Below are 23,384 nucleotides of genomic sequence, written 5' to 3'. Positions count from 1 at the left end.
ACTCCTCAGAGGGAAATACATATCACTCAACTACATTTACTTGACAATTATAACAACTAATACTTTTGCAGAATAAGATTATAAAATAAAATGCATTGTTGAAGTTCAAAGTGGTACTTTAATGTTGGCTTGTAACCACATTGTTTCATTCAGAAAAAAACATTCCAAGGCCCAGAGTTACTATATTTTAGAAGAGTATTTTTACATTGTGGAATGGTACTTTTTCTTCCGTAAGAGATCTGAATGCTTGCATCTTCTCCACCCACATTGTCGACTCCGACTCAAATCTTTATTATTTGGGGATCTGTGATATGAGGGTTGCCTGTCTGGGGCGCAGACTGGCAGTAAAGCTTCAGATGTTGCAATATTCATATTAAATTGTTGGGAAAATGTAATACTAGCTACACACAAGATCTGAGTCAGAATGTTATATTACTTTCAATATACAGAATATCGGGGATAAAAAAATCATGATGGGCAAAAGTCAACCCCATGAGATCAAATCAGAAAAAAAGGGAATTTGATCTTCAACATTCCTTAAAACAAAACCAAGACATAAACAACAGAAGAGACAGACTGGCATACATTTTGTCCTGAGTAATGGCTTCCAGTAATACAGTAATACCAGTAAAACAACATGAATTCTGTTTTTACTCAATGCACCGTTGTACATTTTAATATCATAAAGGTACAGACAGTTGTGACATTATAATCATTCCTTTGGAGGGCAATATCCTTGCGCTAAAGTTAATAATGATTATCTTTGGTTTTATTGGTTTTCTTGTGCCTGCATTATTACTTCTGGCTCTAGAGTAAAAGAAAGATCCAAAGCACAGCTACAATACACATGTCTCCCTTTAAACTATTTTTAAATAGATTTCTGTACTTGCCCCACCAACTATTTATAGTGTTGAACACTTTGAAATGAAGGGAAAAAAAGAAGGTTAAAAGACAACATCAAATGTATAAACACAGATCCTTCAGATATGGATTTGATAGTCATTGTGTACTGAGGATGATTCTCCAAAATGACAGAGTTATATACATAAAAAAATCTCAAGCTAAATGTGAACAATCTGATCTCAGAGATGATATTCTTCAATGAATATTTGTGCCCAAAAACGAATCACATACAAAGTGACTATGGGGCCAAACTGGCCCACAGTAAGGCATCAACTAAATAAACATTTCTCTTTTTGTGTCTCCATGAAAACACACTTGGTCTTCAAACACAAATGTAATAGTTTGTAGAAAAGAGATGGGACTCTCTGCTCAGAGGAATGATGTATGCAACTCACTTGATATGGATATATGCTGACCCAGCGAGTTTAATTTCTACTCCACTACATTATTTCAATATATCTCAATGGTCCATATTTTAGCTTGAATTTATCCAAATGAAAACAAGACTTACAGTATTGTTGAAAATATATATGGAAAATTTTACATTTTTCTAAAAAATAACTTGGTGGAAACACTTCAATGATTTGGGTTTGGTTTGAAGTACCACTGTAGAAGTTACAAAATGTAATTTTTTTAAATTATAACTGTAGCCACATTAGGGCTGGGCGTTATACCGGTTTCAATTTCCCGTACATATACATTTTTCATATACCGCACAGCCGAAACAACTTCTGTTGCTTTTCAACAGGCAGCAAAATATGTTGTTTGCCGCTAGGAGTGCTACGGAGGGAGCTAGTTGTCTTACCTGTATTGAGAGGGAACCCTACTCATCTTTTACTTTATAACAACAATTATTATAACAACAATTAACAACCCACAACTTATGCTCTTTAACAGGGCAAAACACCACGACACAACAGTTTGTGACATTTAAACAATTTGTAGCACTAATAATTGTACATTTATAAAATTTCTCCGCCGAACTGCATGCTTGGTAAAGCATGCAAATCGGAGGTGAAGGAAACAGGAAGTGACGGAAGACACGCCACACAAACAGCTGTTCACCGCCGGTTGACCGGACGTTCTGGTGTTAGTTTACGGCGTTAATTAATTAATGCATTAAGCCAGTGGCGGGCTGCTCAGTGTCCATGTACAGGCGAGTTGCAGAGTGTGCTGTGATTGTTCAGTGGACGAGCACGTGACTATCGTGAAACTAAACTTAACAGCCAGCAGAGGCTGATGGGTAGTGAATCACATCACGTGATGCAGCTCAGCCAATCCAAATGCATTCTGACTGAGTTGAGCTGCACCATGATAGAGTGCTGAGCCGAGGAACGACTCTGCAGAGCAGTACGTTCAAGTTGTGTAAAGTAAAATCTTATAATACTCTCTTTGGGTCGTGGCTCGTCATTAAGGAATGACGGTGGATCCCACAGCCAGACCATCTGAGAACATTATATTTTATTTAATAGAACCTGTGGCGCCATTATGTTGCTATAAGGTGGTATTTCAGCTGCAGGACAGCAGTGAAGTCCCAGGTATAACTGCACGGCCCGCCACTGCATTAAGGCGGAAACAAATACCGTGAAACCGGTAGAGTCTTAAAAAATACCGCCCAGCCCTAAGCTATATTATCCGGTCACTGTTCACATCAACACCAGAGAAACAGATTTAAATTGTTGAGTACCTATTATTGAGCTGCTGTTGTTCAAACAACTGCATGTATTCTTTTAAACTATGAAAACAAATGACACAGCACCTCGGTAAGAACTTCAGTAAGAATAAGGCTTCAACATGTCATTGCCCAATGATGAAGTACAGCAAATCATCAAATCTAGCCGGACTCCTCAACAGTATAGACTTTAGAATTTAGATATTTAATATTGAACACAAGAAAAATCTCTTATAAACCCCACTACAGAACGCACTGTAGATGTGAAGTATCCCATGGATGTGTAACTGATTTGGATGTAGTGCAACCATGGACTCAGCAGGGGGAGCCAACATACTAGATCAGTCTAGCAGGACGAGCTCGTCTCAGTCCAGTGCTTCAGTAAGCCGATGTGTGGGCAGCAAGTTAAGGACACTTTGTCGTGTACAGTTTCTTAATCCTTGTTGATTCCTCAGCAGGTCTCTGCTGTGGGCTGTCCTGGTCTCGTGGCCCTGCAGCCTGGTCCTTCAGTCTCTGATATCTGACTAGTTATATCAAGAGAGAGGCTACAGCTGGTCCGACTCCTCTCTGGAGCTCAGACTCGGCTGCGTAGCTGAGGCTACAGTTCTGGTTGTGGAGGGACCAGTGGGAGGTGCTCTGGGGTAGCTCAAAGGGTCTTGAGGGCCCTCGTATTGAGGCAGCTCGCCCTCTGATGGAAGCTCCCCATCTGAGAGGTATGGAGGAGGAGGGAGATCAAACCAGGGAGGCCGACTAGGGGAGGAAAACAGAAGAAACAGATAGAGGGGAAACATGTGATTTCAAAGGACTGTACAATACATATTTTTGACTGGGACCAGCATCCAGCCAAAGGTCTGGATGTACACGCCTTCAATCATACTGTGCTGATAATCAGAATGTCCTTCACTACATTTATGTGTATATTTGAGTCATTTATAATATTTTTAAATAGCAAAAATCCTCTATATAATCATTTATTTTATATAATTAAATGAATAATATATACTAGTAAATGAGTAACCAGATGAGTAAAGGGTTACTTGAATGAGTCACATAAAAGCAACACTGAGACAGATGCTGACAGATGTTTCAGATAGCATCCTTTACAACTGCTTTAGTCTGTGTAGATGAAAATTAACTTACTTACTAGTAAATCAAATTCGTTGTATTATGTTGAATTAAAATGATACACTAAATTCGACAAGATTTAGCTAGAGAGACAACGTTTAACGCCACTACTTCTGCTTTAATGCGTTCATGCTATTTCAGCTTTAGTTTATAAACTTCCATACAGCTGTTAGAACCATCACTGCTTTCACCTGACATCCAGGACAGCTTGTGAGTATGACGGAGGTGAGTCCATGGAGAGCCCAGAGGGATAAAGGGTCCCAGACAGCAGCTGCAGTGTTTGAGGAGTGGAGCTATACTGGCCCCCTGCGGTAGGCGAGCCGGGGGAAAGACCAGGACCTCCGGGATGGACGTGGCCCCGGTCCAAAATGACCAGACGGGAGAGCAGCAGGGGCTGGTGGTGGTGGTGGTGGTGCGAGCTTCCTCTTACGCCTCTGGGCAGCAGGACGCTCCGCTTCCTCTGGTGATGGAGTACCAGGGCCAGCAACGCCACCACCAGGACAAAGATAACTGCGCTGCCAATGACGGCATAGGTGATGCTGGGGTAGTAGCGCAGACGATAGTCCAGTGTCACAAAGTCCTGCCCCGGAGCTTCTGTGGGGGAGAGGGAAGGGGCATGAAGAGCAAATTGAGGATGGATGATGTAGGAGGTTGGGGGAAGAGGGAGGATGAGTGGTGGCAGGAGAGACAAAGAGAGGAATGGAGGAAATAAGGATGAAGAATAGGTAGTTGAGGATGAGTGGTGGAGTTGAAGAGCCCGGGGAATGGAGAAGGGAATGAGGAAGACCGGCATGAATATAAAGCAGTGAATTCAGGTTCATTCTAAAATGTGTTCTGTGTGATTCAATAGAGGCGGCCTCTCTTGGAGACGAGAGTGCTACATAATAAGCATAACAGCAGTCAGACTCTCCCAAAGAGAACAAAAAGCGCAGCGTGTTCTGTGCAGAGGCTAGTTTTGAGCCCACAGTTCACAAGCAGGGACCTCACTCTCCATCTTAAAAAGAAAGAGGAAGAAAAGAGAGGCTGAATAATTCTTCGTGAGGGCAAAACAGCTTCCAGCAATTTTGGATGAAACACGACATGAGTTGCTCAGCATTGAAGATGAGCGAAGGCACCGGGGGACGTCACACATTACCATGTTTGCCGCGGGGAAACGGGGAGTCTGCGAGCTACCTCGGAATCCAGGGAACTTTACGTTCGCGATGAGAGAGAGCCGTGGCCAGTGGCAAGAAACGCAGGGCAGGCAACTCTCTGCCTGAAATGAGGAAAGGGAGTACTACAATGCCATAGAGCACTGCAGCTTATTATTATTTCAGATGGGATGAGGGAATAGCACTTAAACCTTTCCGCTGACTGATATTACAGAGTGAGAATTTAAATCAGCCACTCGGGGTGCGGCTCTTTTAAATGGCGTTTCTGCTGCTGCCTGTAAACATCAAACATCCATGTGCCTCCTAAAAAGTTCAAACCCTTTGGAGTACTTTAGCCATTAGCCATCACGCAGTCCGTTGAGGATATTGCCGGGAAATGACCATTGCGAGATATCTCAAGGTTGAAATCAATCGTCCGAAAATGCTTCCATCTGTAAGGATTACATCCCCTGAAACTGCAAAGAAGGCAAGTCCATTTGGAGCCTTTTGAAGTACTCCTGACTCATATAGACTTACAGGCGCTTGGGGGGATATTGCGTTTAGCACAAGGTAGAGAGTCTCCAAACACGTACAAGCCAGAACTACAGGGAGGATGAAATGAAACGTGCAGAGCTCCACAAGAAGTCAACCAGTGTGACCCTGCAATGGTTTACAAAGCTATACTGACTCAAGGGAACCCCACTTACTGGTTCAGAGTAGATAATATCATGCATTGATAAAATCATGCATTGATAGAGGTCACAATGTGCACTTAAACGAATAGTTTCACATTTTTGGAAATACGCTGCCTGGAAACAACTTACCACCCTGTGCAGCATATATTAAGCTACAGCCAGCAGCCAGATGGCTTAACTTTGCATACAGACTGTCAACAAGACACAAGGAAACAGATAGCGCGGCTTTGTGTGTTCAATCTGTACAGAAATACCTCAAAACAACAGGTGGAGCTTTCAGCTTCCTCTGGGTTACGTACCAGACTATTTCTTTGCCGGGCGCAGTGACTGTGCCTTTCCAAGAAATAGTCAGGCATATAGACGCCCTGTTCACTTTTTCTTTTTTACACTCGCGCATGGCACCGTTGGCACGAGCCTCCATAGATGGCACGCCAGCTTTGAGCATGCACAAAGGCATGTTTGCTCAGCGCAGTGTTCGTAGCAGCATTCTCCGAAACACCAGAGGGGGAACAAACAAAACGACGAGTGTTACCGGGAAAACGCCCGAAACCAACCTCCACAATGCTGAGAAGCAATTGTGATGACCTGCAAACTCATATCTCATATTCATGGACTACCGTACTTGAATTGCCAAAGAAGTCAAGCACTAAATGCTTTTAATGAATCAAAGGTTGAATCTCTTTTATCTACAAGATTTGCCAAAATGTCAAACTTCTTTTAAGAACCATTAAGGGTTGGAGAAACTATCAAAACTCAATATTTGTCAGAGCTGTTGGACAAAGTTGACAAAGTTGGACTTGTTGTCGTGTTCTTCCAGACACCATGCTGCATGTTTCCTCAGTCTACCTGACCTTGAAGGCCTGAGGGAGTCTTCAGCAGTGTGCGTTTGTGTGCACACATGCTGTTGAATTCTCAACAACAACCAGCCTGGCGTACTGCCTATTTATGTACCAGTGTGTAGTCAAGAGGCCCCATGCCTTAATTAAATCTATCTAATTCAGATGCTCCACCCGCTCGCTGCCCCAACCAGGCCCCAGTTCACACTACCAATTAATTATGAACTGGACTCTCAGCCGAGAAAGGCCAAAACAAAGAAAAATGATTTCCATAACGACTTAGTAGAACAAAAAAAGGACAAATAAAAAGGGATCACTCCGCTGCCACCTATCAGGTCTCAGTGCAGTCCTCTGAGAGCTGAGAGAAACACACAAAAGGAAGTCATAATGCTGCAACATTAACAATGGGAGCCAATTCGGAACAGTAGCGATAAGTGAAAGGCTGTTTTAAATCACACAGGAGATGAAAGGACAGAGAGAAAAAGAGACTGAAGCAAGCTTCCTTTCTGTTAGAGGACGGAGGTCCTGTGAGTGTGATTGAGCTCCACGTTCTGTGTTTCAGACTATTTTGAGCTGTTAGTTGCAGTTGCGGCTCAAAGAAAGGTGTGATCACCACGTTCAAAGATAGGCGAGGGTGGTCTCACAACAACAATGATAATTCTGATTCAAAAGAAAGGAGTCAGAATCACACACCGGTAACCTTACGGACACATGCACACTTCATGTCCTTTGATGGCAGAAATAGAATTTCTCTGAAGTATAGGATTCACACATCAAAGTCCTGGATAGATGAGATGTTGTGTTTAAGGTACATCAAAAGGAAACATGGGAAAGCCACAAACTCTCACCGATGATTCAATATTTTAGTTTCATTCTATGGATAAACGTTTTTTCCCCCCATTCCCTCTTTAAGATGAAAATCAAGAACCATTTGACTGACAAATATTAAGTTTAACTTTGTATTTTACTGGCTTTCAAACTTGTACTGTGCTCACACTACATGGACTCGTACTGCCTACTTTGTGCCTCATTCGTTTGATGGAGGTGTCACGATCAAAGTTGAACATCAAAGTTCACTGGCTTTTCTGTCTTGTCTTGTCAAATCTGACATGAAAGGCTGAGGTAGGCGACATGTCTGCTGCTGACCAATAGCAGAGCTGCCTGGACACTGTTGAAAGTAGGATTTAAGTCCAAATTGAAGGAAGTAGGGCTGTCCCCCGTTAGTCGACTATTACGTTGTTTTGGTCTAAGTCAACGCAGATTTCTCAGGTCATTTTTTAAGCTTTTCTCATACTGAATGACTTATTTCCAGGAAATTTAGGACCACATCTCTAGTATACACAATATTTAAAGTGGTGCTTTTGTGTGGTTCTTTGTGGATTAACTTAGTTGTACATACACCCCCCCGGCATATAATTCAATATATTCAGCAGACAAATTTTGAAAGCATTTAGAGATAAACAGCCAAGTCAATAATCAAGGTCAATGATGAATGTGTACGTTGATCAGCCTAACAACCTCCAGACATTATGGCCAAATTATGCTGAATTTCACTTAAAAAGATGAAACTGGCCAACTGTGAAAACATCCTTGAATGTAGCATCCTGCTTAATGGGCAATTGGTAAATATCGTCAATCAGCAAAGTTCATTTCTTTCAGTCAAACGTGTCTGTCTGCTAAAATACTTAATTCCGTTTGGTGGCTTACGATGCTTTTCCATAATTTCTATTTGATGCGCATGCTGTTATAGCTGCATGAATTAGCATTAGTCTGGTAATATCTCTAGTTAACTGTTGTAACAGCAACAATAACATTATTTCACACGATAATGCAGATTTTTCAACTGGCGGTTAAGGCATTAAAGACTGAATAAATGTCCGTCTGTCATGCCAGTTGGTAGTACAATACAGAAGGCCTTTCCTTCACTCTGGCGGCTCCCTTTACAGCCGTATGAAGGCAGACGGTCTCCATTCCATCTGCATTCTCCAACTGGAGAGATAATGTCACTGTCGGGATACAATCACGCAGGGCAGATGGCTATGTTTTGTGCAACCAGCATCAGACCGTTATGATATAACCACAGAACCCCTCGTGCTTATGTGCACATCAAACGTGCCATTTCGATTCATCATTCTACAGTTTCATGACACTTGGCAGGGCGCACTTGACTGCGATCTGGCCGTGCTGCTGGGCTCATGCAAATAGAGCCAGCAGTGTCCACTTGTGAGCACAGAGCAGCAACTAACCACCAACGTGTGGAGAAAAAGAGACAGGAAACAAACACTGTGCAGACAAAGTATACGGACAGCTGCTGATTCTGAGGACAGACACAATGGGCATCTGACACACGATGCATCGATCATAACATCTTGAATTAAACAGCACACAGTAAATGGAAATTAGCCTGTACTGGTCTGTATGTTTACGGTTTTGTTTTATTTTCAGCTGGAGCTTGTTGCCGGTTTTAATGTCCTCGATAATATGGATCACATTGTTCATCCTGCTGTCATATTATTTCAAATCAGTTATTTATATCAAACATTAAAATGTACATAAACTGTGGCGTGCATGTCGCCTATGAATCCAATTATAGCTATATGTTATCAGTGATAGATTTGTTTTTCACTGCATGAGAAAATGAATGCATGAATCTCATGGGCAATGTGCGGAGTTGGACGCCCTGTATATGGTTCAAATGGTTACGTAGCTGTGAGCAATGAATAAAAGGTTAATGAAGCTTGACTAATGGTAATGGTTGAAATAGCTAAACGTAATGATAAATGGTTGTGTTCGCTAATAGGTAAACAGTCAAAATGGTTAGCTAAGACTAATAGATGAATGGTTTAACACTCAGCTTCCTTCATCTTTAATCATCAGGGTAAACATGACCCTATCGGAGCGTTTCTGAGTGGAGCGTCATATAGTAGACGTGCTTATGTTCCACATGAATAACCTTACTCTGCAGCTCCCCCGGTGACATTGGCACCTATAACAGTGCTTCCATACTCTGTTCATAAACTCATAAAAGCTTCCATATGTGGAGGCTTGGGGAGGGCGGCAAGGTGCAGCCTCTCAACTCAGCCACATTAATTACATCAGAGTGCCCTCTCCCCTCCCCCTCACCACTCCTGTGCCGTTGGTTCCCCCCTCTTGCTTCTCCTCTAATGCCTCCCTCTTCCAGCCCCTCGGCTTCCATTGCTCCGTCCTCTCCTCTGCACCCGTTATTCTGCTCTACTCCCTTGTTGTTGATAATTTACTGGCATGGCGATGACACGTGCCCTGCTGTTAGGATGTACAACTATACTAAGCTGGGATTATGCACTCAATGGAATGCTTATCAGCAGCAAAAACATGTCAACTCTCCATTTTCAAATCTTTCTCCACTTTCCCTTTACACTCTCCAGCCTCGTTTCTTCTTCACTGCCTGTTCTCTCTCCAATAGTCCAATAGTCCAATAGTCTCCAACAGAGACACATCCAAAGGGAAGGAGTGGAGAAATGGGTATATCGTGTCTTTTTGAGTTTCATGCGCACACATCTCCTCTCCTCCACCACAGACTAAGGAAATTGAACTGCACACACGCTGCTCCAAACTAGCTTTAAATCTATTATAAGAGACAGAATCACACAGACTGTAGCCCTTTAGTACCGGGAACGTATACTTTTTGCCTGGATCCCTTTTAGCGTTGCTCTCTTCTACTGTACTTCTTTGTGCTATCCTTTCTAAACCAGCCGAACAAGCCTCATGTTCTTAGATGGTTTCCTTTTTTTGTCCTTCTTTTGTGTGAAAACTAGCACTGGGGTATTTCAGGGATATACCAACGGATAAATTGGCTTGGCCTTGTGTATGTATGTATGTATGTATATCTATATATCTATATCTATATCTATATCTATATCTATATATCTATCTATCTATATATATATATATATATATATATATATGGGAATGTATTATACATAGCAGTATATATTGGTACTCCCATAAGGTTTTTTTTAAACTCTTAAATATTGGGCCTCTAAAATCCAGTTTCTTTTGGCACCAGTAAATTCATTCTTTGGTGATAAGCTTTAAATGTAAGTAACATCAGGTTCTCATATATCATGATACTGTCCACATTTTAAAATCGAAATGATTCTCTCTAAGAACACAACTGTGTGTAATCATACATTTGTTTGTCTGTGTGTTTTACCAGCAGATACTACTGTGGAGCACCACTTCTAAGAATAAAGAGATTCCCATTAAACTGTAACACAGCCCATGAGCAATACGCTTTCACATCAAAATATGTCTTACTTGAAATGAAATGAAAACAGAAATCCATTGAGAGGTGCTACAGAACAAGATGAGACAGAATATTGGTACACACCCACACATTGTGGGCTTGTATGCAGCTACTGAAGCAAAGTGCCAGTGAACAATAGCAGAGTAACATGAATGAGCAGAGTAACATGAAAAGAAATCGGGCAAATAAAAGACTCCACACATCTTAATTGCCACACTTAAAACGCCTCTGAAGAAAGGGAATGGGGATATTCCCCGCCTCTGGCTCATTCCTGAGGGAAAAGATAGGGCACAGACGTGCTGTACTTTCCCGATGCACTGAAGACTCATTTCACATTCACAAAGTGCCATCTTTAAAAAGAGTTCAAAGTGTGTGTGTGTGTGGGGGGAGATCCATCCTCTTAGCATTCCAGGATTTGCATACGTGCAGAGTGCGACTATTTCCAGCTGATTGAGGTTGGACACAGAGGTGCTTTCCGTTATTGCACTCACTTTGTCTGACGCTAATTACAGGTGTGGGGCTTCTGCCTCGTTTGGCAGCTCGGGAGCCACAGTTACGCCCACAACGACGGGGTGACAAAATGAGGAGCAGAACCAGTGACAAGACTTGTCAGCACATGAAGTCCAATATGTGACGAGAAGAGAATGATGACACCACTAGGGGGCAGACAGCTCTCATGTTTCCTTGGCAACATGCACACATACACTCACACACACATTCACACTCTGTCCGTTAGTAGTGGGCGGGCATCCAGAACAGCGGGAGGGTGTGCATTGGGTTGAGGGGTGTGTTGGGGGGAGGGGAGGGGGGGGGGGCATGCCATCTGGCTTCAAACACCCTCAAAAAGATGCAACCACGTGCAATTATAGCGTCCCCACACGCACGCCAACCAGGCACATCCATACCATACAGTAAGTTCATCAGAAAAGGGAAAAAAAGTTCAAACACATCGACGCACCCACACATTCACACACACGCTGCTTTCAGATGCTCAAACGAGCAAAAAACGGCGATACAAACAAAATCCCAGAAATCCTTTCATCGTGGTCCAGAGTGAGCTAACTACACCCATGCCACATGGTGGAGAAACCCAAAGGAAGAAGGAAGAAGGAAGAAAACCGGTGGTGAAACTACAAACAGCAACTTGTGGGTTGTTTGGTGCACTCGTGCATTGACTCACTTCAGACACAATCAGCAGAGAGGAATCTAGAGGGTGAAAAACAAACTCTAAAAAGTGACTGTGGTGGCTACGGTCGCAATAAACTTTGCTAAAAAGGATTATAAAACTGAAATCATCCAGCTTTTACCCTCTTTCTAACTCAATTTACACCTGCTATTAAATTTAAGTCTGCACCTGGAATATAACCAAAACCCTCCATTGCATTTACTCCCAATAATTGGAAGCATTGCAATTTGGTGAGATTACTATACCTTTCCTTTCTCTACAGGAGGCATCTGAAAACCACAAGTTTGCCTGCATCAATTGCATTTTGCAGCAACTGTGAATGTTTCAATGTTTTCTCGTTGACTTTGGGGATGAGCATTGTCCTTTTTTGGTGCATCATGCAGATCCATCCCAGCTCACGTTTTTCACTGTTGCAGTTGAGATTCATGATGTTTGTTTTGTGTGCTGTACCTTACAGATGAGACATATCCCCTCGGGCAACACTGATAAATGGCATCCTTGCTAAGAAGCTGTGAATCACGAGGGGTATATTTCAGCTAGCAGAGACCTGGAAACACTCGACGTTCTCACTGCACGTTAGACCAAAGTCTGCAAAGGTCCAATGTCCTCAATGAAAGAACGTTGGTTGCTGCTTGACACAATGTAACACTTTATAACACTTTATCACTCTGACCTACACAAACCTTTGGAGAAACGGTGTACATGCCATCATTTCATGGTGCCTGCATTTTAAAACAAGATCGAGAGTTATCAACACAATTGGATTTTAGAAAATGAGACACTTTAAAAAGAGTATTACTTCTTGTAATAAGCATTTTCACTACTCTCTCTCCCTCTCTCTTGAGATCTCAGGGTTTGTGCCCTTTACTTTAGCGTGCGATTACCCTCGTTGTCCTCTGTTCTGTGTTATTGTTTTTACAAACCCTCCCTGCCAACACACTTCCCCTTGGTGGGACATAAAAGATTGATTGGTTGAAAGCTGCCCTGCCAAGCCGCGCCAGGAAGCAAAGCATGTTAACTGCTCTGCGACAGGACTGTTCCAGATCCCTTTGACATCCCAGTGTTACTATTCATGTCCGTGCTGTCACCCTGTTCCTGTGCCCCATCATGGCACTACACGTCTTTCTGGTTAGCATGCACAGAGATAGAAGGACTTATTGGACAGGCTGTGTGTGTGGTACTCTATCAGCCTGCCTGTCTTTTCTTCTCATTTAAGACGTGTTTATGTCTTCATGGTTTCATGCAGTTGAGCCTGTATGGTTGTGTAAGACTGTATCTGTCTCCAACTCTGTCCTTCTGTCTGTCTGTATCTCTGTGTGTTTGAGTGGCGCTTTGGGGAAGGGAGGTTTTCATGCTTCATCGGGACTCTATTTGCCTGTCCTGTAATAACTTGTCCGCTCCATTGCTTGCCACTATCAGACCCCCCATAACACTCAGTCACAGCTACACTGTGGGCCGCTAGAAAAGTTAAGGGGAGATGGACTAGAGTTAATGAATGATTCCAGCATCTGGACAACATCCATGGAGATGGAGGAGGAGGAGGGATAGATGGGAAGGACACGGCAGGAACGTTGAAGGGCAGGTGAAAGGAAGACAACTGCCTGATACTTTCAAGGAGCAGCTATTGCAAAAAGGTTCGACATTGACTATAAAATAACAGAGAGCAAGGATGGGGTCAAAAGCAGTGCAGTGCAGCTGATAAATTAAGTGAGTAGTACAACAGTAGGTACTTGTAATTGCAAGATGGGCGACCTGATAGCCGAGTGCTGAGTGTGAATATCACATGGGTGCAAAACGTCCAAAGCAGCGAGGTCACGATTTGATTCCTGGACCATTTGTTACATGTCATTCCGCTTCTTTCTTTCCCATCACATTAAATACAGGCTTTAGAAAAAAACTGTATAAAAATACAGATTACTGTTCGACTATAATGATGATATCCTTAGGCTTGGGACAGGCATACGAGTGTCATACTTAATTCCTAATATTTAGGAATGTTGACAATATTTGGTTCTCATCTTTTGTGTGTGGTGCAGCATTTGGAAGTCCTTAAATTGAGTTGACATACTGTACGAGTATCTGTGAAATTAAGCATGTACAGTACAGTATCTACTTGGTGGTTTCTTATAACTCTAAAAGAGGTGGGTTTCGACACAGAAGTCAAATTCAATAAAGGAATAGTTTTGACATTATGGGACATGCCAAGAGTTAGATGACAAGGTCGACACCACTCTCGTGTCTGTATCACCTGTTGTGGGGTGTTCTGTGCTGGACTTATTCTTTCCTGGGTGCAGCGACTTCACTGTGTGTGTTATCATCACTGTGAGTTTGCCAAGCAACCACCTGAGACTCACTGAGGTCACTGCACCCGGCCAAGAAATAGTCCAGCACATAATCCATGTAAAACCAAAACATGCTCTCTTCCTCGTTACGACCATAAAACGTGGCGATCATTGCAGTGCAGGCCAGCTGTTTCCCCCTGCTTCCAGTCGTTATACTGAGCAGAGCGGACCGACTTCCAGAGATAAAGAAGTTTCCACTACTGGATGTACAGTACAAAGGACTTAATGCTGAGGAGTGGGACAGAAGAGTAGCCTCTGTAGCACAGGGGGAAAGACTCTAAGGTGTGTTCATGAATTTGTGTGTTGGTGAAAAGATGGGCTGTGAATATCACTTTTGCTTGTTTGTCACAGAGAATCAGCCTCAGTAGAAGCTGCAGAAGCAAAGACGCATCAGTCATTGTTCTATTTGTCACAAGTTGCAAGCTTCAACTGAGGCACAGAAGTGGGAGGATCAATCCTTTGAAACCCTTTCAGTGGCTGTGAAGGGTAGGCTATGTTTTCCTGCAGGAAAATGAAGAATGGGGCGGGGTGAGGGGTTGCTCAGGATCGCTGTGAGGCTTTGACTAAAGATCCCCCCCCCCCCCCCCCCCACCAAACGACGGGTACGGTCACCATGGCAACTGTTCTTTGGGGCCGAAAGGTGAGTTAGGAAGGGGAGGAGGCTGGCTTGAGAGTGGACACAAACTCTCATGCGCACACACAGATAACACCCAAAAGCCGAGATGTGATGGAGCTGAGTGATAAGACTGTGGAGATTCAGAGTCCTATTCAGGCCTGAGTGCATTAGCAGGCTTCGACCAGCCTCTTCAGGATGAGACGATTATAAACTGTAACCCGCAGCGAGATCGAGAAAACAGCAGGCAGGCTGACATGCGGGAGTCATAGAGGAGACACAGACTCATCTGACAGCCTCTGTGACAGGGCGCCGATATGAGACGATTGACTGTTGAGAGAAAATTGGATTTAGTGACTTATTACAACTTTAATACAATAGAGAAGTATCACCGGTCGGGGTTGAACGTGTAAGAAAAGCTCTGGCTGACATTCACAGAGAATTAGGATGTTCATTCAGCTCAAATGTGAAAATAAAGACTGTGAATGTCATATAAAATGAATGGATTTTTTGCTTCTTCTCTGAAATATAACACTCCTGTCATGAGGATGGTTTAGGGATACCCGTATGTTAAAGTCGGTGAGAACAGAATGATGTAAGCACACCAGTGCAATTAAATACCCTGCTTTAACATACACCGTGTGTCCTAGAGGACAGTATGATGTAAGGCCTGTGGATGAGCATCCTGAACCATTTAAAACCTGAATTTGAAGTAAAACACCACATTTTCTTTCCATCACAGCTGGCCTCTAAAATTAGTTGGATTTAATAGAAGTCGGGTACAAGGTGAACTGAAAAGGTAAGTGGTGCCAGAGGCTACCTGACCAAAAAAACAGCATGATGAAAGACGTGCGTTTGGAGATGGATAAGGCGGAGTTGATCAGCAAATGATGCTTTCACTTTTGTCAGCGTAAACTGGGCATAATACCATTTCCAAAACAATTTGTGGCGAATGTGGAGGCGTATTTAGAATTGGTAATGAATCACATCAAAACTTGCTTTCTTTTTGGTCATTGCTTGCTGTTGTTACACGGTGTTTACATTGTGCATAGGGAATACTTTCAAAAAGGTCTTCTCTGGAGATGCATTCATGAAGACGCCAACATTTGAGAGGCAAACAAACCTTGGAAGACGCCTCTAAAGGTGGCGTGAAAAGAATAATGTCAATATTATAATTCCTTCCGTTAAACATTTGCATTACAGTAGCGTCCTTGACTGCACTGATAAGGAAGTGTCTTGTTTTACTGGGTAATCAATCTAAAAAATGTGTTATGCTGACAAATGATGAGGAAAGGACTGTTATTGAAAAACTAAATGACATAGTCCTCTAATATAAACCTGCTGCGGCTGTCACTCCTGCCACAAAATCCATGTGTAAATGCCTGCAGATCCAACTCTCCGAAGGGCGCTACACCCACATCCGCATACAGTAGTGATCAGATGAGTGCATGGTGATTGCTGCTTGCTTTAAATTGAGCGTGCGGAGCTGCCTGTGTAGATGTCAGTTTCATCGATCATTAAGCCACCGGTCTTTCTCGGGCTGCCACTCACAGGTTCACCTGCTGAGTTTGACCCAAAGTGCAAAAGGGGGGCTGGCATGTATGAAAAAGAATTTGTGAGCATTAGGTGACATGTTTTTTCTGTTTGTGTACAATCAAATTATTTATATTGTTTCCAAATACATAACATAATGTGTACATTATATCAAATCTGAACACAAACAGCAGCAACACAGAATCATGAAGACAAACTACATTTGTAGGTTGTATTTTTCACAGCATTGCAAGTAAAAGCTGCAGCACTCTCAGGTTTAACTTAACAAGACAAGATTTTTAGATCATACAATATATTGCTGCATAAAGTAATAAGGTGAGAAAAGAAACAAACGGGCGCGTGAATGGGGTCCAAAGCTAAAGGGTAGGCCAGCATGGACCGCCTGCTCAAGGCTTATCTATTAAAGGTACAGTGAACAGCAGCTCAGCCGCCCCCACATGACACGCCCACTTTATCCTGGCAGGCTACGCTACGCTAAGAATGAGCTCAGAGAGGAGAGCGGCACGGGGAAGTCAGGCTGGGATCTGGCTTCAGATCAGGTGGGATAAACCCTGCAAAGACACACACCGTACAGTGTACACACAATAATGGATATGCTGACACGCAAACATGGACATGCCAAAAAAATCTGTAAATCCAAAGAAAAGGCCATGAAGACACACACAGAATATCAGCGTCCACGCACAATGCCAGTCCTCCCACGGCCTCAGATCTGCCCTGTTCTTCTCCCGGTTAAGAAACAGAGCACGAGCCTTGATGCCCGTTCCACCGTCTAATCCCCTCTCCTTCAACAATAGGCCTGGTCAGGCTGGCGGAAGCGCGAGGAGCCCCTGCGTCTTTTATCAAAGTCGAACAACAGAACAACACAGCCTGTTGCTGAAGGTCTATGGCGCCTGCTCATATCTCTGTGTTCAGCTGGAGTGGAATCACTTGCCTGTCTGAGTGATTGGAAGTGGAGCATGATGGTCAGTTGTGCAGCTTGTACATATTTGCTCCGAGTGTGACAGATTGGGTCGAGGAAGCAAGGAAAGATTGGGGATCAGTGCCTATGGGGAGGCTAGCGCCTGGAGGTGGGAGATAAGGCTGATCCCAGAGCGTTCCCTGAGATCAGAGTTTGAAGTCATGACCTTTTACATACGAGAAGACAAAGGAGGAGCCAGTCGGCAAAGACCGCCGGCCATGCATGATGTGCGGTCTGAACGAACAATGGGGAGCTGTGCTGACAAAAAGGAGGAGCGGATAGAAAAGAAAATATCAGCAGAAATCTTGGTTTGACACCTCAAGGTATACTAAGTGTGTCACCATCTCTGTACGATCGTTTGAATACTCCTCAGCTACTATTGCATGCCAATAATTCATTGAATAATTAAATAATTGCTTTTGTTTTTTGTTCATCTTTATCGACAGCATTCTTCCCTCCGTTTGATCTCTAAAAGCTTAATGAATGTTTGTTTTTCTTCCTCCCTCCCAGATGCCTTTGTTTCCCAGCTCGTATCAGACCTTTCAGTTTGTCTATGCCTGTTGATCCTTTGTACGCCTTACTCTCAGGAGAGAAGCAGGGGTCTCTTTTAATGGCTTAGACAGCCACATTAATGGGTTCCTCCAAATCAATAACAGCCGGCCACAGTATATGTTAATGTCCACTTACGCGGCATCATTTCCAACAGCAATTGATCCTGGTCCGTGCACTGGCACACGCGTTCCTTTGTCTCTGTAGTTGATGCTTTTGAGAATATGCACATTTATTCTGGGTCCCATCCATCAGCACCAGGCTCAGGCATGCATGCATGCACATATTCTGTAACACAGAAACACAATCTCCAGCCCACGCAACCACAGATGAGGCCGACCACACATCAAGCTATGGCACACAGTGCAAGTGTGTCAACTCAATGACCATCTGATTAACAATGCAGCTTCCAGCTGTTCATCATCAGTCGTGTGATTCGGTGTTGGGGAGGGTGATCATGTAGCACACCGTGGAGGCGTTCTGTGCCGAGGCACAACTTTCGCAGATGCAATTACCGGATGAAGAAGCAGGAATTCCACACGACACGCTAAAACTATACAGTGTATAAATAAATACTGTTTTCACAGTAATGTGTTTTTGCAGTGTAAGGTAGTTCTGTTTTTGTTTTTACGAACAGAACAATGATATTTCATTCACTTTGAGACTTGAGTGTAAGAAATTTGAGCAAAAAACTGTAGTTAGTAGATATAATAAAAGTGTTTAATAATTCATAATTAATAATTCATAATTAGTCATAATCATAAGGGTTTTGGGAATGCATAATTAAGATAAACATAAAGTGATATAGGATTAAGTAGCTAAAAGTGCATAGGGGAATTTGGCCAATAGAAATTGAGATAGACGGAAGGGGAGGAGTCGTGAATTAATATGTGGGGGGGTTAGAAGTGTTTTTCTGCCTCTTTAGCTTGTGGATCTGCAGGACGGCTGTGTCCTGGGACCAGAGGTAGTTTTTTCCAAAGAGGGTTGATATTGTAATATTTCATAGGAGTATGTACTCCATGTATAACTGTGATCGTGCTTGCATCAGTGGAATTAAATTCCTTATAATTGTAAATCAGTTTCGGTAATGTTTTTAGCGCCGTGTGTCTGGAAAGCTATCATTCCACGTGTGCTAGCCGGCTCCATTTTCATTGTGAGGAGATTTAGCCTTAACCAATTTTGCACCCCAGATGGGACTTCCTTACCGGCCTCGCTGCGTGAGCTGAAGGCTGCACTGGTCAAACACACTTCCTGGGCCCATCATATCGGTAGGCAGAGCCGTTTCATGAAATCTGTGAGTTAGTTTTGTAGGAAATTTAGAGGAAGTGTCTTTGGCTAGCGTTGCTAACAGCTAGCTCTGAGGTGCGGTGAGGACGTTCCCCGGAGGAGGCCTCGTTCCACTGAGGTAAGCTATGATTTGCAGTCTGAAGTATACTAGCATGGTGAGCAGAGGGGACTAGTTCAGTGAATACTGAGATTCAGAGCGTTTGGTAAGCTGCGAGGACTGGGAGCGTTGAATCGATAAGCGTTGATGGGCGGCAGCCCTGATAGGCCGAACTGCGTGTTCTTTGGGAGTGGCGGACCAACACTGCTCGGTATAGGTAAGATCGGCGGAGTTAGACCGTCGGGGTCGGGGATTCCTGCACTAACAGAGCCCGATGTCCGCGGATTACCTCGCCGGCCTTGCCTAGAGTTTGAGTTTTGGATGGTGTGGTTCAAAATGGAATAAAGACACTGACAAGAAGGAGCTGGTGAGCCAGGACAGCTTCGGTAGCTTTGGAAGCAGCCAGGCACTGCTGCCGGGAATCGAGTCTGCAAAAGGTAAGATTGCCGCGGGGTGCTGGGAGGCTTTTGAATGCAAGATATTAAAGGACGTTCGGGTGGGTAAAAGATAAATAAGTCCGGTAACAATTGTGTCTTGTCATGTGCGTGGTTGCCGTGTTGGCGATAGCGTTGTGGGGAGATACGATTGTGAGAACACACTGGGTGAAAGGTTGTATACGACGATCGTAGGGTCTGGTTAAACCAGAGGATTTAAGGTTACTAAAAAAACGGACATTAAGTCCAATAATACGTGTGTCTAGTCTGTGTTTTAGCAGCGTGGAAATACGTTTAAAATGAGGTATAACATTACATGATCTGTAGCCGCCGTGAGGAGCTAACGCTAGCTACGTGTAGCTCCGGTTTTGCGGTACTCTGTATGTAAAATAAAAGTATTTATAAAAGAAAATAACCGGTGGGTTGTGAGAGGAGACAGAGGCGTATGTGTGGAATTAATGTGTGGGATTTTGGTGAAACTTGTGTGTGCGTATGCTTTATTAGAAGCTCCGTTTTTGCTGTTAGCACAGCCGTTAGCATTCCCGTTAGCATATCTTCTGGCAAGTTAGAACGTCAACAGGAAGCTAGAAAAATAGTACAATAAATGCAAAACACACGTAACTGGTAGATAATCGTAAATAAGTGTTTAGAATCTGTGAATTTTTCAGAGATTCATTGTCTAAGAGCTGTGAGCTTATATCCTGACCTTAGTTTTAATTAAGCATTATAACTTTAGTTGTTGACTTTGGTTTTAATTCAGCATTTTAACAAAGATTAATGGTTTCAGTTGTGTTTCTTCAATTCTTGAACTTAATTGTGATTCATTATTGTGCATCTTTGAATTGATTGAATATCTTTGAACACAGTTATTGATTTTAAAGTTGAATTTAATATTTAATTGATTAATTATTCATTGTTTTTTAATTTCATTTTACTTCCAATTTTAAACCTTTCGAATTCTGATTTGGAACTGGATTGGGATTGTGATTCTGATTTAGATGTTGAGTTTGATTTCGGAATTCTAGCTTCAATTTTGGATTCGAGATTCCTTCACATATCCAGTATTGACTAATTTTGGTACACTTACTATTTTACATAGTTCCTAAGAATCAATTTTGACACGGACGGCGCAACATATTTGAGAGATCGTTGACCTCTCTTACACTACAGACGTATGCTAACATTTACTGCTGAACTTTTGGCAGTTCTGTGTTTGTTTTAGTCAAGGTGCGTGGTTGAGTGGGTCCAGATCTGGGAAGTGAAGCAGTGGATCCCAGTTTTGGAGTCAACGGCCACACGCCATACAGCACAGAGGGTGAGTTGATTTTGATTCATGTGATGACAAGCATGCACATGTAATACACACATTTGAATACTCCTAGGCTGCATAATGTTTACATTAAAGAAGCAGAGTAAGGAAGTAGGAGAGCTGGTAAAATCCAACGGACAAGCTGAGTTTGTGCCATGGGGACATCGAGACATGGACGCACTGGAAAAGGTGTTGCCACCGCTGGCAGGTGGAGCCAATCCGTGGATCCGTGTCTTTGAAAAACTCACAGCAGCTGATAAATTGGCATTGGGAGACATCCGTGCCGTGATGATCCACACCGAAGGAACAGCCAAATTGAACATTTTGGAGGTAAGTACAGGAACGACCAACAGGGGGGATGAAACCCCATTTGACAACTTTCGAGGAGTTTTCTGGTCAGCAATGCGGAGAATCTGGGCCAAGAAACAGATGATAGCAGCAGAAGCCCAGCAGCCACCAACTCCAGCAGAGCCAGCCCCCATGGTGGAGTACTACCAGCCTCCGCCCTATAGAGGCAGAGCTTACCAAGCAGGCGGATATGGCCAACCAGCAAACAGAGAAAACCCTGACAGGTTTGGTGAATGCTACACCTGTGGGAGATGGGGCCATTGGGCCTGAGACTGCCCAAGGCAAATGGGAAGAGGAAGACAGCCCAATGCACCACCACAACATGCTCCGTTCCCACCACAACATCAGCAGTACCTACGACCAGGTCCAGCTGGACCTCCTCCCATGAGACATCAACAGATGCCCATGCTGTCACCAGGACCATGGGGAGGTTCAGTGTATAGCCAAGATACATAGATGGTTGCCATGTGATCCCTTACAGCAGAGATATCGTGGTGAAGGGGGGATATGGTAAGGTGTCAAACATTTTTTGTAGATCCACATTTAGAATAGTTTTCAGTAAAGGTGCTACTCACAATTTTTGAGATTTAATAACGTCATGATAAACCACAACTAGACTTGCTAACTCTAGAAATTGAGAAATATACGGGAGCTCTAACTAACATGAGCCGAGTGTTGTTTTCTCAGGTGACAAACGCAGAAGCAGCAGCTGACGAAAGGAAGCAGGCTGACGTGTCACCAGGCAGTCTGGTGTGGATAAGAGTCCACTAGCGCAGGCGGAGTGAACCAAGGTGGACCGGTCCATGGGAGGTAGTATTGGCAACCTCACATGCAGAAAAGGTAAAATGGGAGCAACTTGGCACCACCTCACTCACTGTGCAGCAGCGAAGGTAACGAGTAAGACACTCGCAGAGACAGGATTGAACATCAAACAGGAAAATTTGAAGCCAAAGACACCTCAAAAGAGGGGTTTAGACAGTACTGAAGATGCCGTTTTCCCCACAGTTTAAGCGAGGGCGTCCATTAGGAGACTCTAGCTTCAGTAGGTTATGGAAGTCTGTAATTATTTTATTCCTGAGTTCAGTAGCTTCCCTCTTAGTATGTGGAATTAACCACAGACAGGAACCAGATCACATGCATGACTACATCAGGATTCGACATTTAGCCTCAGTAGCTAATCAAACCGATCTCAGACCACGTAGAGAGGCTTCTCTGACGACACTCACCTATGAAAATGTAACTCTCACTCTTATGTTCAAAGAAGGTACAACATCAACGGTCCAGTTCGACTTCTGTGAAGTAGTTTCCTGTCCCAGGTATGAACACGCCTGCGGGTGGATGACCAAAACCGTGTGCATCATAACTGACCAGTGTGGGCCTGCCACACATAAGTATGGGAAGCTGTTATCATATTATGCCTGTGATGTGTAGAAAGGGGGTGGGTAGATGTAATCCTTTAAGACTTACCTTAACAGACCCAAAATTGACTGATTGAGGACTTTACGTAGTACAGGGTAAGGCAACTACTGATAGTCCTGCCCCACAAGGGCTCATTAGGATTATTGTTAAGCCTGTAAAAAAGACCAGGTTCGACATACGACTGACGCAGAGAATGAGGTAAGGGGTGGAAACTGGAATGGCAGATGGGAATTTATGGTGGGTACAATATACGGCTTCAAGTCAGTAGTACAGATTGTATTGTGTGTTCAGGACCTAGCAACCCCTAGCAACACCAGTTCCTTCAAGATTCAGACTCATAAGTCCTGAATTTAGTTGTATTTTAACTCTGTTTACTGATGACACTTTGCCCCTCCATCACACTTGTCAGAGGCTGCACTGGGATCACCCACCTGTAGAATATAATACCCCACCTCTGTTCGAGGTTACAGAGGGTCCATTTGATTGTATAGTCTCAGATACAGCTATGGGGCCCAATGTAGGTAGTATTATTGCAAATTATTGCAAATTGTAGCCACAGTCACAATGCTAGCAACTATCTATATACCAGTGTGTTAAGACAGACAGCACCTAGAGCTGATTTATGGTGGTGGTGTGGAG

General features: G+C 43.4%; 1 protein-coding gene across 1 annotated transcript in view; it reads right to left on the bottom strand.

The window, feature by feature from the left end:
- Nucleotides 1-254: 254 nt before the first annotated feature.
- The window catches only part of ldlrad3 (low density lipoprotein receptor class A domain containing 3), a 68,216-nt gene continuing 45,086 nt past the window's right edge, over nucleotides 255-23,384 (bottom strand). Inside the window, exons 5-6 of the mRNA XM_079279110.1 lie at nucleotides 3,892-4,294; nucleotides 255-3,325 (exon numbers count right to left, since the gene is read on the bottom strand). Of these exons, the coding sequence (XP_079135236.1) occupies nucleotides 3,121-3,325; nucleotides 3,892-4,294 (608 nt within the window). The 3' untranslated portion in view covers nucleotides 255-3,120. The remainder of the gene's footprint in view (nucleotides 3,326-3,891; nucleotides 4,295-23,384) is intronic.

The sequence above is a fragment of the Melanostigma gelatinosum genome, assembly GCF_949748355.1.
Source record: "Melanostigma gelatinosum genome assembly, chromosome: 1".
In the NCBI taxonomy this organism is placed as follows: domain Eukaryota; kingdom Metazoa; phylum Chordata; class Actinopteri; order Perciformes; family Zoarcidae; genus Melanostigma; species Melanostigma gelatinosum.
Note: the sequence above shows the minus strand (reverse complement) of the source record. Positions and strands in the feature narration are given on the sequence as shown.